This window comes from Mirounga leonina, unplaced genomic scaffold (assembly GCF_011800145.1).
Source record: "Mirounga leonina isolate KUSES-001 unplaced genomic scaffold, KU_Mleo_1.0 Mir_488, whole genome shotgun sequence".
NCBI classification, from domain to species: domain Eukaryota; kingdom Metazoa; phylum Chordata; class Mammalia; order Carnivora; family Phocidae; genus Mirounga; species Mirounga leonina.
Window position 1 is genome coordinate 3242793 of NW_023270777.1, and position 13169 is coordinate 3255961.

Sequence of the window (13169 nt, forward strand, 5' to 3'; positions counted from 1 at the left end):
AGATGCGTCCTTCGGCAGCCTGCCTCCTATTCCCATATTAGCGTCGCTGGTACCACACTGCGTGTTGTAGGGTCCCGGTGGCTAGGGCTCAGGGCTTGGTCCCTAGGTTGGGGACAGTCCTGGACTCACCACCTATGGCACTCCGACTTGGGAAGCTGCATTCGTAGTTTCTAGTGAGTCTTTGAATTTCCGGTTAGAAACCCCAACTTACAAAAATAAATTTTTTTTGAAGTGATAGAGGAAAGAAGGGTCCTTCCTAGGTACTCACCCCGCTGCTGGTCTCTTTCTGTGTGCAAGTCCAAAGCCTAGGACATGCCAGGCCCGAGATTTGTTTTCGAGTCCCTGGGCTGCCTAAGTGACTAGCTTCAAGAGGGGGTGCTTTTCTCCCTTCAATGGACCATGTTCGCCGTGAACAAACCAAAAAGGGACAGAACTTAGAAACAAACATCTTACAGAATTTAATGTTTTCAGGGAAAATGGCAGGGTGTTCGCCAGCAGAAAGGCACAGGGGTCCCCAGACAGCCGGACTGGGCTGACAGGACCGCAAGCTCACCACGAACCCATCTTCTCTCTGTCTCTGTCTCAGAACATTCTGGAACCGCGGCTGCTCCCTAGACCCGGACTTGCTGTTGTTCTTTCTTCCTCACCTCTGCCCAGATGTCCGACAGATCCTGGATAAACTGCTGGATCTAACAAGGCAAGGGGACCCGAGTTAGCCCACCCAGCATCAGGCCACCCTGTCCCCACACGGAGCACGTCAGGGCATAACCTAGAAGGAGTCACTGTTTCTCTGGGACTGACTTCTTAAAGCATTTAACTTTCCCTTACTTGACAGTTATTCATCAGGCTTAGCAGACTGGGAGGCACAAACAGGGAGCTCCTGGGGGCCGACATGGAGGCGGCATGAAGAACGGTGGACAGTCTGATGGAGGGAAAGACGAGGGGATGCTGGGCAGACTCCAGTACTAGAAGCCTCTGGCAGGAGGGGGCCAGCAGTGTTGGGGGAGACGGCTACCCACAATTTAATAGCCTTCAAGGGGGGCATTTACTTGGAACCCAGAACCGATGCCCGTTTTGACAATCCTGAGTCACAAGGGAAGCTTGAGTTCTGTTCACCAGCTTGTTTCAAAGAACACGGGCTCCGTGTGCCACGTGGGGACCTGGTCTACTGATACGGCTCTGGGCAAATCAGTTCATCTTTCTGGGACTCAGCTTCTTCATCTTCAAAAAGGGAAGGGGGAGAACGGGTTGACCTCGATGGCCTCTAAGACCTCAGTTCTAAAATCTCTCATTTTCGAGAATGTTCCTGGAGATGGGACTACACAGACTGTCCCAAACTCTCGACAACCCTGTCTGCCATGAATATTGTTACTATTATGGATACAATTCCTGTTTTGTAAAAGAGGAAACAAAGAGTCAATGAATTAAAGTCTCTTCCCCAAGGTTACGGAGGAGACGAGCCCAGAATTTTCCATGTTCTGTGTTCTTTTTTTTTTTTTTTACAAAGGAGACTCTTTTTTTTTAAGATTTTATTTATTTATTTGAGAGAGAGTGAGAGACAGAGAGCATGAGAGGGAGGAGGGTCAGAGGGAGAAGCAGACTCCCCGCCGAGCAGGGAGCCCGATGCGGGACTCAATCCCGGGACTCCAGGATCATGACCTGAGCCGAAGGCAGTCGCTTAGTCAACTGAGCCACCCATGTTCTGTGTTCTTATAACCAGTCATCACACTCCCCCACAAAAAGTTTCTGTGGTCAAGTTAGCTTTAGAAATGTTATCTGCTCGGAGAGTCTCAGGGCAGAACCATAGCAAAGACGGTGGAGTCCTGTGTGCAAAGACCATCTAACTTTGCTTCACTGAGAATTTTCCAAACCTATTAGTCCACGAGCTCCTTTGATTCCCCCATAGGAAACTTAACCACCTCTTGGGGTCCTAGAATTTGCCAAGCACAATTAGGAAAATGCCACTCCAGTGAGCTTGGGTTTTGTTCAGGGATCGCGCTGGACCTTCCAAGACACGGTACCATTGAATTCAAATTCAGCCTTTTGCAAAATCATGCTTCCTAAGTTGTACTGTGGGCCCATGCTCCTCAATTCTAGATAAGTGGCTGCCTTCCAGAGCTTGTGCTTGGATGCGTCATAGGGATGTTTTTGGGAACATCCATGTGCTAGGAGTCTCTGCAGCCTCCTTGGGAAATTTCAATTAGAGTCAAGCACCGGAAAAGGTTTGCTCTGAGCACACCTACGTTTTCTCATTTTGGTACAAGAACTATGTGTTGCTTTTCCTTCTTGTCATCAGGAGGCACAGAACCAACTGCTGAAGCTCTTGAGCTACTGTCCTTTATACTCCAAGAATCTGCAGTCTGTATTTCTCGCTCGGGCCTGGACCTTCGGTTGTAACGTTAATTTTCCCAGGTCCTTGTTTTTAATTGTTTCAGGCTAGTTAATCATGTGTATGTCTGTCCGTAGGCTCCCGTCCTATGGGGATGCTGTGGGATATTTTTTTTTTTTAAAGATTTTTATTTATTTATTTGACAGAGAGAGACACAGCGAGAGAGGGAACACAAGCAGGGGGAGTGGGAGAGGGAGAAGCAGGCTTCCCGCCGAGCAGGGAGCCCGATGCAGGGCTCGATCCCAGGACCCTGGGATCATGACCTGAGCCGAAGGCAGACGCTTAACGACTGAGCCACCCAGGCGCCCCACTGTGGGATATTTTTAAAATAACAACTTGAGCAGAAGGAAGTGTTCCTATAGAAAGCTCAAAATCGGGAGTGGATGGGCTGGGAGCTAGGGTCTGAGCAGGGAATGCTTGGGCGGGTTGGGGAGCTGGAGATGAGCACCTCCTTGCTTTACAACAGCTAACAGAGAGGGGCCTGAGGACCTCCAGGAGTCCCTGAGACCCTTCTGCCAGGGACAGGGGTTTGCAGGGGCAAAGTCCTTTTTTCAGTAATACGGAGACATTACTTGTCTTTTCTTTCATGAGCGGCTTTTTATCAGACTGGGGTGTTTCAGTGACATAGGGCTCTATCACAGCAGGTTGAATGCAGAAGCAGAGAGGAGAATCCACCTGTCCTCCATGAAGCCAGACATTAAATGGATTTGTGAAAGTGCAACTTGTCCCACAAAGTATTATTTCGAAAACGTGTTTTTCATCAAGCACGCCATTGATGTTGATCAGCTTCTTCTTATCACTTAAAAGTGAATTCTTTTTGGGGCGCCTGGGTGGCTCAGTTGGTTAAGCGACTGCCTTCGGCTCGGGTCATGATCCTGGAGTCCCGGGATCAAGTCCCGCATCGGGCTCCCTGCTCGGCGGGGGGTCTGCTTCTCCCTCTGACACGCTTCCCTCTCGTGCTGTCTCTCATTCTCTCTCTCAAATAAATAAATAAAATCTTAAAAAAAAAAAAGTGAATTCTTTTTAATTTATCTGCTTGAGTTTCTGATACGGTAAATATCAATAGACAAAAGCTCTTTGGGGGTCTTCAATCAACTTTAAGAGTATGCAGGTCTCCTGATACCAAAAAGTTTGAGAATTGCTGCTTTGGAATAAATTTTCTTATTAATTTCCTTCATAGTCTTTCAACTGTCAATAATTCTGCTCTACGTACTTTGAGCTGCAGGCTGATTGTCCGGCTTGGGGAAATCCCTCTTCTGGGCTGGTCAGTGGGTGAAATCCTTTACATTTCATGAGTTTTACTTTTTTATTTATTTTTTTAAAGATTTTATTTATTTATTTGACAGAGAGAGACTGTAAGGGAGGGAACACAAGCGGGGAGAGTGGGAGAGGGAGAAGCAGACTCCCCGCCGAGCAGGGAGCCCGGTGTGGGACTCGATCCCAGGACCCTGGGACCATGACCTGAGCCGAAGGCAGACGCTTAATGACTGAGCCACCTAGGTGCCCCTATTTTTGTTTTTTTTTTAAAGATTTATTTATTTATTTGAGAGAGAGGGGGCGCACACGAGTTGGGGGAGGGGCCAAGGGTGAGGGAGGGAGAGAATCTCAAACAGACTCCCCACTGAGCGCAGAGCCCCACGCGGGACTCAGTATCACGACCCTGAAATCATGACCTGAGCTGAAAGCAAGAGCTGGACGCTTAACTGACTGAGCCACCAGGGCGCCCCAAGTTTCACTTTTTTGTTGTTGTTAAATAGGGCAAGTGCCTTCCAGTCCATGGCTTTTATTGGCTTGTGTTTCATATTCATTCACCAAACACTTACTGAGCACCTACTGTGTGCCAGGCACTGTTCTAGATACTGAGATACAGTTGGGAACAAGGCAAACACAAATCCCTGCCTTCTGGAGCTTAAATTCTATTATTTCGCGGCAGAGCCCGAGGCTTTTGCCAAAGGAACGAAGAATTAGTCAAGTTCTCTGCACGGCACGAGAAGCATGGCTAATGCATCTGCCCTCACCGAGTTTCCCCAAAAGTAGGATATGTGCACCTGTGGTCAGAAGTGAGATGATTTGGGGGTGGTGCATGCACATGGCATCGAACAGCTTTGAATCATGTAGTGAGAAAGGTATTTCCTTTCCAATTTCCTTTCAGTTACTTTATTTTTTTAAAAGTTTTACTGATTTATTTGAGAGAGAGCGAGAGCGCGCGTGCACACAAGCAGGGGAAGGGGCAGAGGGAGAGGGAGAAGCAGACTCCCCACTGAGCAGGGACCCCAGGATCATGACCCGAGCTGAAGGTAGACGCTTAACCAACTGATCCAGCCAGGTGCCCCTCCTTTCAGCTATTTCAAAGAGAAATGTCAGATTGGTTCTAATAAGACCCTAACACTTCCCTAAACTTGCTGATTCCTCCCCCTACCCCCCAACCCCCAATTTTCTCTTTTCCCAAAGAGTGGACCTTGGGCACGAGCCTTCAGCCTCTTTCTAGAATGCAGTAGAACTGTTTTGCACAAGTACTGAGTTCAATAGTGGGTCCCTGCCATTGCCCGTGTTGACTACGACCAATGTTCTCAAGGTGTGGAAGCCAGACCAGCACCATCACCTGGGAACTTGCTGAAAAATGGAAATTCACGGGTTCTCATCTCAGACATACTGAATCAGACACTCTGGGGCTGGGGCCCGGCAACACTCCCCAGCCCCCAGGGTGACTCTGATCCTGTTAAATTTGAGAACCAGTTCTGTGGGGTTCATTCTTGCCTTGGACCAATGGACAACTGTCTTAGCTCAGTAGACCCAGCTGGCCAGGGCACTTGCGCCCCCTCTTACCATGTCCAGCTGTTTGTGCGTGTCCTCCAGGGACACGGTGGTGGTCTCCTTCAGCTGCTTGCTCACGATCTGGAAGAGGTTCAGTGTCGCCATCTTAATGGTGCCAAGCAAGAGGGTCTTCTTGGCGGCAGTGTTCTGGATGTGTGCCCAGCGAGATTCCTGGGGAGGGATTGGGGCCGGGACGTGAGCAGGTGTGTGGCGCACGTGTGTGGTCCCTCGCTCACCCCGCGCCCAGAAGCCCCCCAGCCACGCCCCCCGCCCCCGCGCTCACCCAGATGATGACATCGCTGCGGGCGCGGTCGAAGCGCATCTGCAGCCGGGCCAGCTCGTTGTTGTGCTGCAGGATCTCGTCGTCCTTCTCCTCCATGTAGCGCGCCAGCCGCGCCTTGGCGCGCTCGATCTTCTCCTGGCCCTCCTGCGCCGACTGCATCAGGTCCTGGTGCATGCTCACCAGGGTCTTGTAGCGCGCAATCACCTCGTGGATCTCCTCGAACTGCGGCAGGGGCTCCGTCACTACAGTGCTGCCCGCCCCAGGCCCGATGGTGGGTGGAGCTCCCCGCCCCCCCACCTGCCAACCCCCTGCCTAGATGCCTCAGCCTAGCGGGGAGACCCTAGGCCAAGGTCAAAGGGCAGAGGCCGTAAGGACGTTGGAGTCCCCCCTGCTCGCCCTCCTGGGTTGGGGGCACATGCAACCGGAGCTGGGGTCCTCGGTCTGCACGTTGGGATCACCTGGGAGCTTTAAAAAGGACACCTGTCAGGCGCCTGGGTGGCTCAGATGGTTAAGCGTCTGCCTTCGGCTCAGGTCATGATCCCAGGGTCCTGGGATCGAGTCCCGCATCGGGCTCTCTGCTCCTTGGGAGCCTGCTTCTCCCTCTGCCTCTCTCTCTCTCTCTCTGTCTCTCATGAATAAATAAATAAAATCTTTAAAAAAAAAAAAAAAGGACACCTGTCTGGCTCCACCCCCGAGAGAGTCATTTTATTTATTTATTTATTTTTAAAGGTTTTATTTATTTATTTGAGAGCGAGCAAGCGAGAGAGCACAAGCAGGGGGAGAGGAAGAGGGAGAAGCAGGCTCCCCGCTGAGCAGGGCTTGATTCCCAGGACCCGGAGATCATGTCCTGAGGGGAAGGCAGGTGCTCAATCTGCGAGCCACCCAGGCGTCCCCAAGAGATTCATTTAAATAAACAGGTCCGAGGTAGTCCCTGGCACCTGAATTTTGCAAAAAGGTCCTCCACGTGATTCTAGAGGGTTGCTGGCTGGGGCTCGGGGGTTGGAGAGGTGCATTTTGAAAGGTCTCCCAAGGCAGTAATTACCCTGTCCAAGGACATAACCGAGAACCACTTATAAGCCAGGCAGTATGCTAAATGCGAGGGACAGAGCAGGAGATAAGGAAGCCAGACCCTGCTCTTAGGAAGCCTACAACTTGGGCGGGTGTGGAGGGAGGACAGACAGACAAGGAAAGAGTTACAACACGGAGTGATAAGCCCAATCTATGACTGGGGGGTGGGGCTGGTCAAAGATGTACGGTAATATCTTCAGCATAAGGCTGTCTGGTATTTGTTCACATTTGCTGAGGTTCCCTCTCCAGTGGGGGCTGGAGACGCTACCAGCAGGGCGGGTGGCCTGCCAGGCACAGCTGTCTCCTTCGGCATGGGCCTGACTTTGCAGGCCACCCTCCCTGCGTAGAAGGCGGTGTGAACGCTGGCCTTTGCATCGATAAAGCCTCTGGGGGGGGGGGGGGGGGGGGGGGGGGGGGGCGGGGGCGGACATCCAAGTCAGCATCAGAGGAGGTGGGAACATCCAGGAAAGGTCTCCTGGGGTAAAGGATGGCTGCAATGAGACCAGAGCTATGAGCAGAAGCCAGCCAGCCAAGGGCAAGTGGGGGAAGGTGAGGACAAGTAGAGGGAGTAGCTGCCTACAGACCACGGGTACGTGTGGCATGTTCAAGATGCTCACAGGAGCTTAGTATGAATAATAGCCTGCGTTCAAGATGGGGAGGGACGGATCCACCCAGAGGAAGTAACAAAAGTGCCCAGTAGCCCCCGAGGAGGAGTGTGGGCTTCCTCCATTAAAGGGTTTTAGGAAGCAGAGAGATAACTTTATGTCTGCGTTTCCGAAAGTTCACCAAGTACACACACGATGTGACAGCATGCGACAGATAAAGCAAATGGAGCTCCCAGGAGCATCCGTCGAGTACTTGGTGCTGGTGTCCAAAGGACGCAGGTACCAACCTCAAGAGGCTCCCGCTGTTTAAAGATGGGACACTTTGCACATCAGTGAGAAAAAGGGCAAAGGATCGACACACACCAGATATGTCAACAATCCACAAATTCATAACATACTAACAACACGACGGGTCACCTTTGGAGGATGCCAGAGAATCAGTTCATGACTCTGAAAACTGTAATTAAGAATCAAGCACTTAACGAGTTTTCCTTTAAGACTCACAAAGTCATCAAACAGCTGATGAAAGGAAGATTCTCCCAGTGAAGTCTTTGTTGGTGGTAGTTTCTTAGCTAATACGTGAAGAGACGACAGAACGTTTCCGGCACCCTAGAAGGGTCTACCGCCCGCTTTCGGCTCAGTGTCTGGCCCCACTACCAAAGAAACCAGAACTGTGGCTTCTATCACCAAAGATCCACTTTTACCTGTTCTTAAATCTATCAGTGGGATCATATGTATGTCCTCTTTTCTGTCTAGTTTCTTTGGATCCGCATCAGAATGTCTGTGACACTCGAGACACAAACGTTATCAACCAAATGCCGCGTAGGGACCTTGTTTGGACCCCGATTGGAACCAACCACTTGTACACAAAGCACGTGTGCGACCGCTGGGGAAATTTTAACATTGACTGCAGACTTGATATTAAGGAATTACGATCACATTTTTACCGGGTATGATGAAGGTATTGGCCTCATCTTTGAGAGTCACATACTGACATACAGATGAGAAAAAAATATCATTTGCTTCGAAATGGCCGAGGTGGGAAGGTCCGGGGGATGATCTGATGAGTCGATGGTTGTCAGAATTAGGTGATGAGTAATGGGCATTCAATAGATGATTCTATTTTTGTATATGTTGGGAAGTTTCCACAATAAAAAAAATTTTTTTTAAGAAAAAGCATCATTGAGAACCCTGAGAGATGATGGACTCTGAAAAATAAACTGAGGGTTCTAGAGGGGAGGGGGGTGGGAGGATGGGTGAGCCCGGTGATGGGTATTAAAGAGGGCACGTATTGAATGGAGCACTGGGTGTTGTACGCAAATAGTGAATCATGGAACATTACATCTAAAACTAATGATGTAATGTATGGTGATTAACATAACATAATAAAAAAAAAAAAAGAAAGAAAAAGCATCATTGATCAGAAAAAGCAACTCTCGGGCGCCTGGGTGGCTCAGTTGGTTAAGCGACTGCCTTCGGCTCAGGTCATGATCCTGGAGTCCCGGGATCGAGTCCCTCATCGGGCTCCCTGCTCGGCAGGGAGTCTGCTTCTCCCTCTGACCCTCCTCCCTCTCATGCTCTCTGTCTCTCATTCTCTCTGTCTCAAATAAATAAATAAAATCTTTAAAAAAAAAAAAAAAGCAACATAGAAAATACCCATGCCATCTAAAACTAACAGCCAGGGGCGCCTGGGTGGCTCAGTTGGTTAAGCGACTGCCTTCGGCTCAGGTCATGATCCTGGAGTCCCGGGATCGAGTCCTGCATCGGGCTCCCTGCTCGTCGGGGAGTCTGCCTCTCTCTCTGACCCTCCCCCCTCTCATGTGCTCTCTGTCTCATTCTCTCTGTCTCAAATAAATAAATAAAATCTTAAAAAAAAAAAATGCAACATAGAAAATACCCATGCTATCTAAAACTAACAGCCAGGGGCGCCTGGGTGGCTCAGTTGGTTAAGCAACTGCCTTCGGCTCAGGTCATGATCCTGGAGTCCCGGGATCGAGTCCCTCATCGGGCTCCCTGCTCGGCAGGGAGCCTGCTTCTCCCTCTGACCCTCCCCTGTCTCATGCTCTCTCTCTCTATCTCATTCTCTCTCTCAAATAAATAAATAAAATCTTAAAAAAAAAAAAAAAGAAAGAAAAAGCAACTCTCGAAGAGACACGAGCAACACCCTTCATAGTCTATGGATATGTACTATGTGGCCAAAATAATAACAAGCATGAGCATGAGCAGTTTAAAAATCAGGATGGTGGCTGCCTCCTCAGAGAGGGGAAAAAGAAGCGGGTTTGGAAGCGGGGGCCCCCAAGGGGTTTCAATTAGCCGTAGTGTCTTAAGAAAAAAGGACTGGAAGCCAATAGGGGGAAATATTAAGATCTGACAAGGTGCAGTGCATACCTGGGTGCTATTATATATTTCTCTATACTTTTCCGTGTGCTTACAATATTCTGAAAGACGTAAGGGAAGAAGGAAAGAGAGAGGAAGAAAGCAGGGCGGGAGATCACGCTGGGAGGGCATGGGACAGGCTGGTGGCCGGGAATAAAGCAGTGCTGAACTCCGGATGAGGTGCACTGGGGGTCTGGATGAAGAAGGGGCAGGGGCGGATTCCAGAAATACTTAGGAGGCAGAATAGACCAGATCTGCTGATTGATGGGCTGTGGGGAGGGAGGAGGGGGAGGAGGCGAGGAGGAGGCCCCGCTTCTAGCAGGGCTGAGGGTGGGAGGCCACGCCATTCACAGAGCCAGACACACAGTGGGAGGACTGGCCTCGGGTGGCAGGGAGCTGATGAGCTGAGCCGGGGACTCCAGACCGTGGGTGTAGGGGCATGAAGCTCAGAGCCAGACGCAGGCCAAGCTCCTCGGTTATAAGACACACCTTTCCCCCAGCTCTGAGTCTGAGTCCTCTCTTATAATTTATCTGCTGTTTTGATACGTAGTCTCCCCCACTCCCCCCCACCCCATTATGAATGAACCATTTATTGTACAATAGGTACCTTAGAATGGAACACATTACACAGATTTGGGCTTCACATGTGCATAAATTAGTTCTAGTACAGGACTTCAGAAATGATCTGGGACTTTAGAAAGCTGTCCATCCTTTGTCCCCCCTGGCGCCGCCCTCAGGACACTGACCCACACCCCCCAGAGGGCATACCCCATACCTGGCACATACCCCCTCCCCCCCCGCCCCCACCGCTGTGAGGGGCCCTGCCTGTTGCTGTCACATGGGGGATGTGGGAGGCATCCATGGGAGGTCCCTTGAGTTGTTCAGGGAGAAAAGTGGAGGGTCAGGGACAAAGACCCGAGGACCGCTTAAGGAAGGAGCCAGGAACAGGAGCCCCCAGAGGAGGCTGAGGAGGAAGGGCCAGAGGTGGGAGGAGGGGAGGAGACAGGGGAGGAGCCCCAAGCAAAGGGCAAAGCCCTGTTTCAAGGAGGCCTGCGCACCAGCCCAGGGCCCGGCCTGTGCACTGCGCTCTCTAACTCTGCATTGCGTTCTCTCCCTTCTCTCCGTGAACTCCCAGGTAAACAGAACACAGCAGGGAGGAGGGGGAGCAGGGGTGGGTGCCAGCCACATCCTGCTGCAGGCAAAGCTAGTCACTGGTGGTCCCAAGCGAAACCTCGCTCCCCCAACACACACATACACAGACATACACACGCCGCCCAGATGCACCTGCAGACCCCGGACCCCTGAGAAACAAGCCCCCCCCCCCCAGGGGCCTCTCCCACCATCCTGCGCTGGCCCCAGGCCCTGGGGAAGTCCCCCCGCCCACTCCCCAGCTCACCTCTGAGTTCTCCACCACCTTCTCCAGGTACTTGTTGAAGATGGAGTAGTCCTGCAGCTTCATGCTCAGCTTCTGGTGCTCCAGCCGCAAGGCCACCATCTCCTGCTTGGCCTTGGCCAGCTCTCGCACGCGCTGCCTCTTCAGTTCCCGCTCCTTGCTGGCTTTCTTCAGGGCGCGGATCCGCTTCTGGTCGTTCTCCTGGGGCGGGGGAGGGAGGGAGGTGGCACCCATTGGACACTGGGCCCGTCCTCCCCTCTGTCTGTCGGGGATGGGCAGGGATCGCCGGGCCGCCCCTGTGGGCAAGGAGGCCCGGATTCCCTCCCCATTTGGTGCTTGGTACTTGGTGCCTCAATTTCTCCAACTATAGAAAGGAGAGGCCCTGGGCAACCGTGCTTCAGCTGGGAGAGGCATCCGGCTGAGGCCGGAGCCGACAGTGCAGACTACTGATGTCCTCAAAGAAAGGGCATTCGGGCTGACACCCCCTTCTCCTTCATTCTACAAAGCCCTCCCCGCAGGATCAGGGGGCACTCGCACCCCTCACAGTGCACCTGTGTGGTTCCTGTCCCTCTTCATGGATGGAGGACATTCGGAGGTAGGTGGAGAAGGCACAGGGAGGGTTCGCACTCTGCCCCGTGAGCCCGGGAGAGGACCCAGGGTCCCCTAAACCAGTCCAATTGTGCATCATAATCCCCTGGGGAGCTTTTTAAAAATGCAGTTGCTGGGCCCCCCCTGAGGACAATTGAAAGCACAGAGAGAGTCCCAGGGGTCTGTATTTGTGACAGTTTTCCAGGATTTCCAGGCTGCTGGGCCTCTGGCAGCCCTTGGAGAAGCTCTCAGTCCCATCTCCTGCCACCCTGCCCATGCCCCTAGCCTTTCTCTGGCCAGTAAGGACCTGACCCCTGGAGAACGTGCCCAGCCCCCATCAGCTTCCTCTCCCACCTGGAGAAGGCGCAGAGCAAGACAGACTGCTTAAGAGCAGGGCCACCCCCTCGAGCGAGTGGAGGCCAGGGATTCCGCCCCCCCCCACCCCCCACTCCCCCCACCCCCCACCCCGGAGCTGGGCCAGGCCCCCTCAGGGCTCCATCAGGGCTGGTCTGGAGAAATCTGGGTGGTCAGATTGCTCCTCTAAGGACTGAATGAAAGGAGTTGTCTCCGGATGGACTCTGGGGCCTGGTCCTTCAACCGACCCCTGGTCCTTCAGCAGAAGGACGGAGGGGTGGGTGGGCAGCCGGGACTGAAGCCCTGGAGTCGTCTCTGTATCCCCACGTGTTCAGCCCTGCCTGTCATCCTCCACCCATTGATTCATTCCCCCGAGACATTGCATGTACCAGGTGCAGGTGAGGAAATGGTGAACCGCAGTCTAGAAGGGCCGAAAGTGACAGGGAAACAGGAAATTACAAACTGTAATGAGTGGGGACGTAAAGGGAGAAGCCCCAGGCCTTGTTGAGCGGTGAAGAGATGCTAACCCAGGGTGAGGAGTCAGCAAAAGCAAGGAAGATGGGGAGGAGCAATTTGCAGCCTGGGGGCCCTCATACCTGGATGAACTGCTCAAACTTCTGGATGTGGGCCTTCAGCTGGGCCTCCTTGATGCCCAACTCCTCCCAGCGCAGGTTCAGGGTTTCCATTCTACGCTGAAATGTCTTGGGGTGGGGACAGCAGAGAGGTCAGGAGGGCCCCTGCACCTCCTGCCCCCAGGGCCTCTGCCCCCAGGCCTCCCACCTTCCACCCTGCACAGGACTCCCGGCTCCAGCCACTGCCACCCACAGAATGGGGGGAGGGGAGGGCGTCCCCAGGCTCCAAACCCTGCAGCCCTTCCTGCACTCCACGCCCCAGTCCCCACCTCCTTCTTCTGCTCCATAGCACGGTGCATGATCTTGGCCTCCTTCTTCTTCTCCAGGAGCCGGATGGATGGGGACTCCGACTGCTCGTCAATGTTGGGGAACTTCCTGCCAAGACACGGGGTGGGAGAGGCTGGTGGGTGCTGAGCGCCCCGGGGGCAGGCTGGGGCTGGGCCAGCCTGTGGGGAGACAAGGGGGGGTCCTGTCCCCCACGTGAGGGAAGGGAGTCATGTGTGGGGAGGGCTGTGTTGGCATCTGGGAATGGGGGACACGGCTACAAGGGCTGGGGGTCTGGGTGGGGCGGTGGATTGGTGTCAGGGTCGGGGGCAGGTGACTTGGGGCTCAGGGTTACGGGGGGAGGGGCAGGCTGGTGTCAGGGTCAGGGGGCAGGTGACTTGGG

At 52.9% G+C, this 13169-nt stretch overlaps 1 protein-coding gene across 2 annotated transcripts in view; it reads right to left on the minus strand.

Annotated features, from left to right (window-relative positions):
* Positions 1-611: 611 nt before the first annotated feature.
* The window catches only part of CCDC42 (coiled-coil domain containing 42), a 12971-nt gene continuing 413 nt past the window's right edge, over positions 612-13169 (minus strand). The window contains exons 2-7 of one of the 2 annotated variants that reach the window (XM_034989819.1): positions 12772-12877; positions 12467-12571; positions 10932-11129; positions 5487-5708; positions 5216-5374; positions 612-689 (exon numbers count right to left, since the gene is read on the minus strand). In XM_034989819.1, the coding sequence (XP_034845710.1) occupies positions 612-689; positions 5216-5374; positions 5487-5708; positions 10932-11129; positions 12467-12571; positions 12772-12877 (868 nt within the window). The remainder of the gene's footprint in view (positions 690-5215; positions 5375-5486; positions 5709-10931; positions 11130-12466; positions 12572-12771; positions 12878-13169) is intronic. The other variant, XM_034989820.1, reaches the window with a different exon arrangement.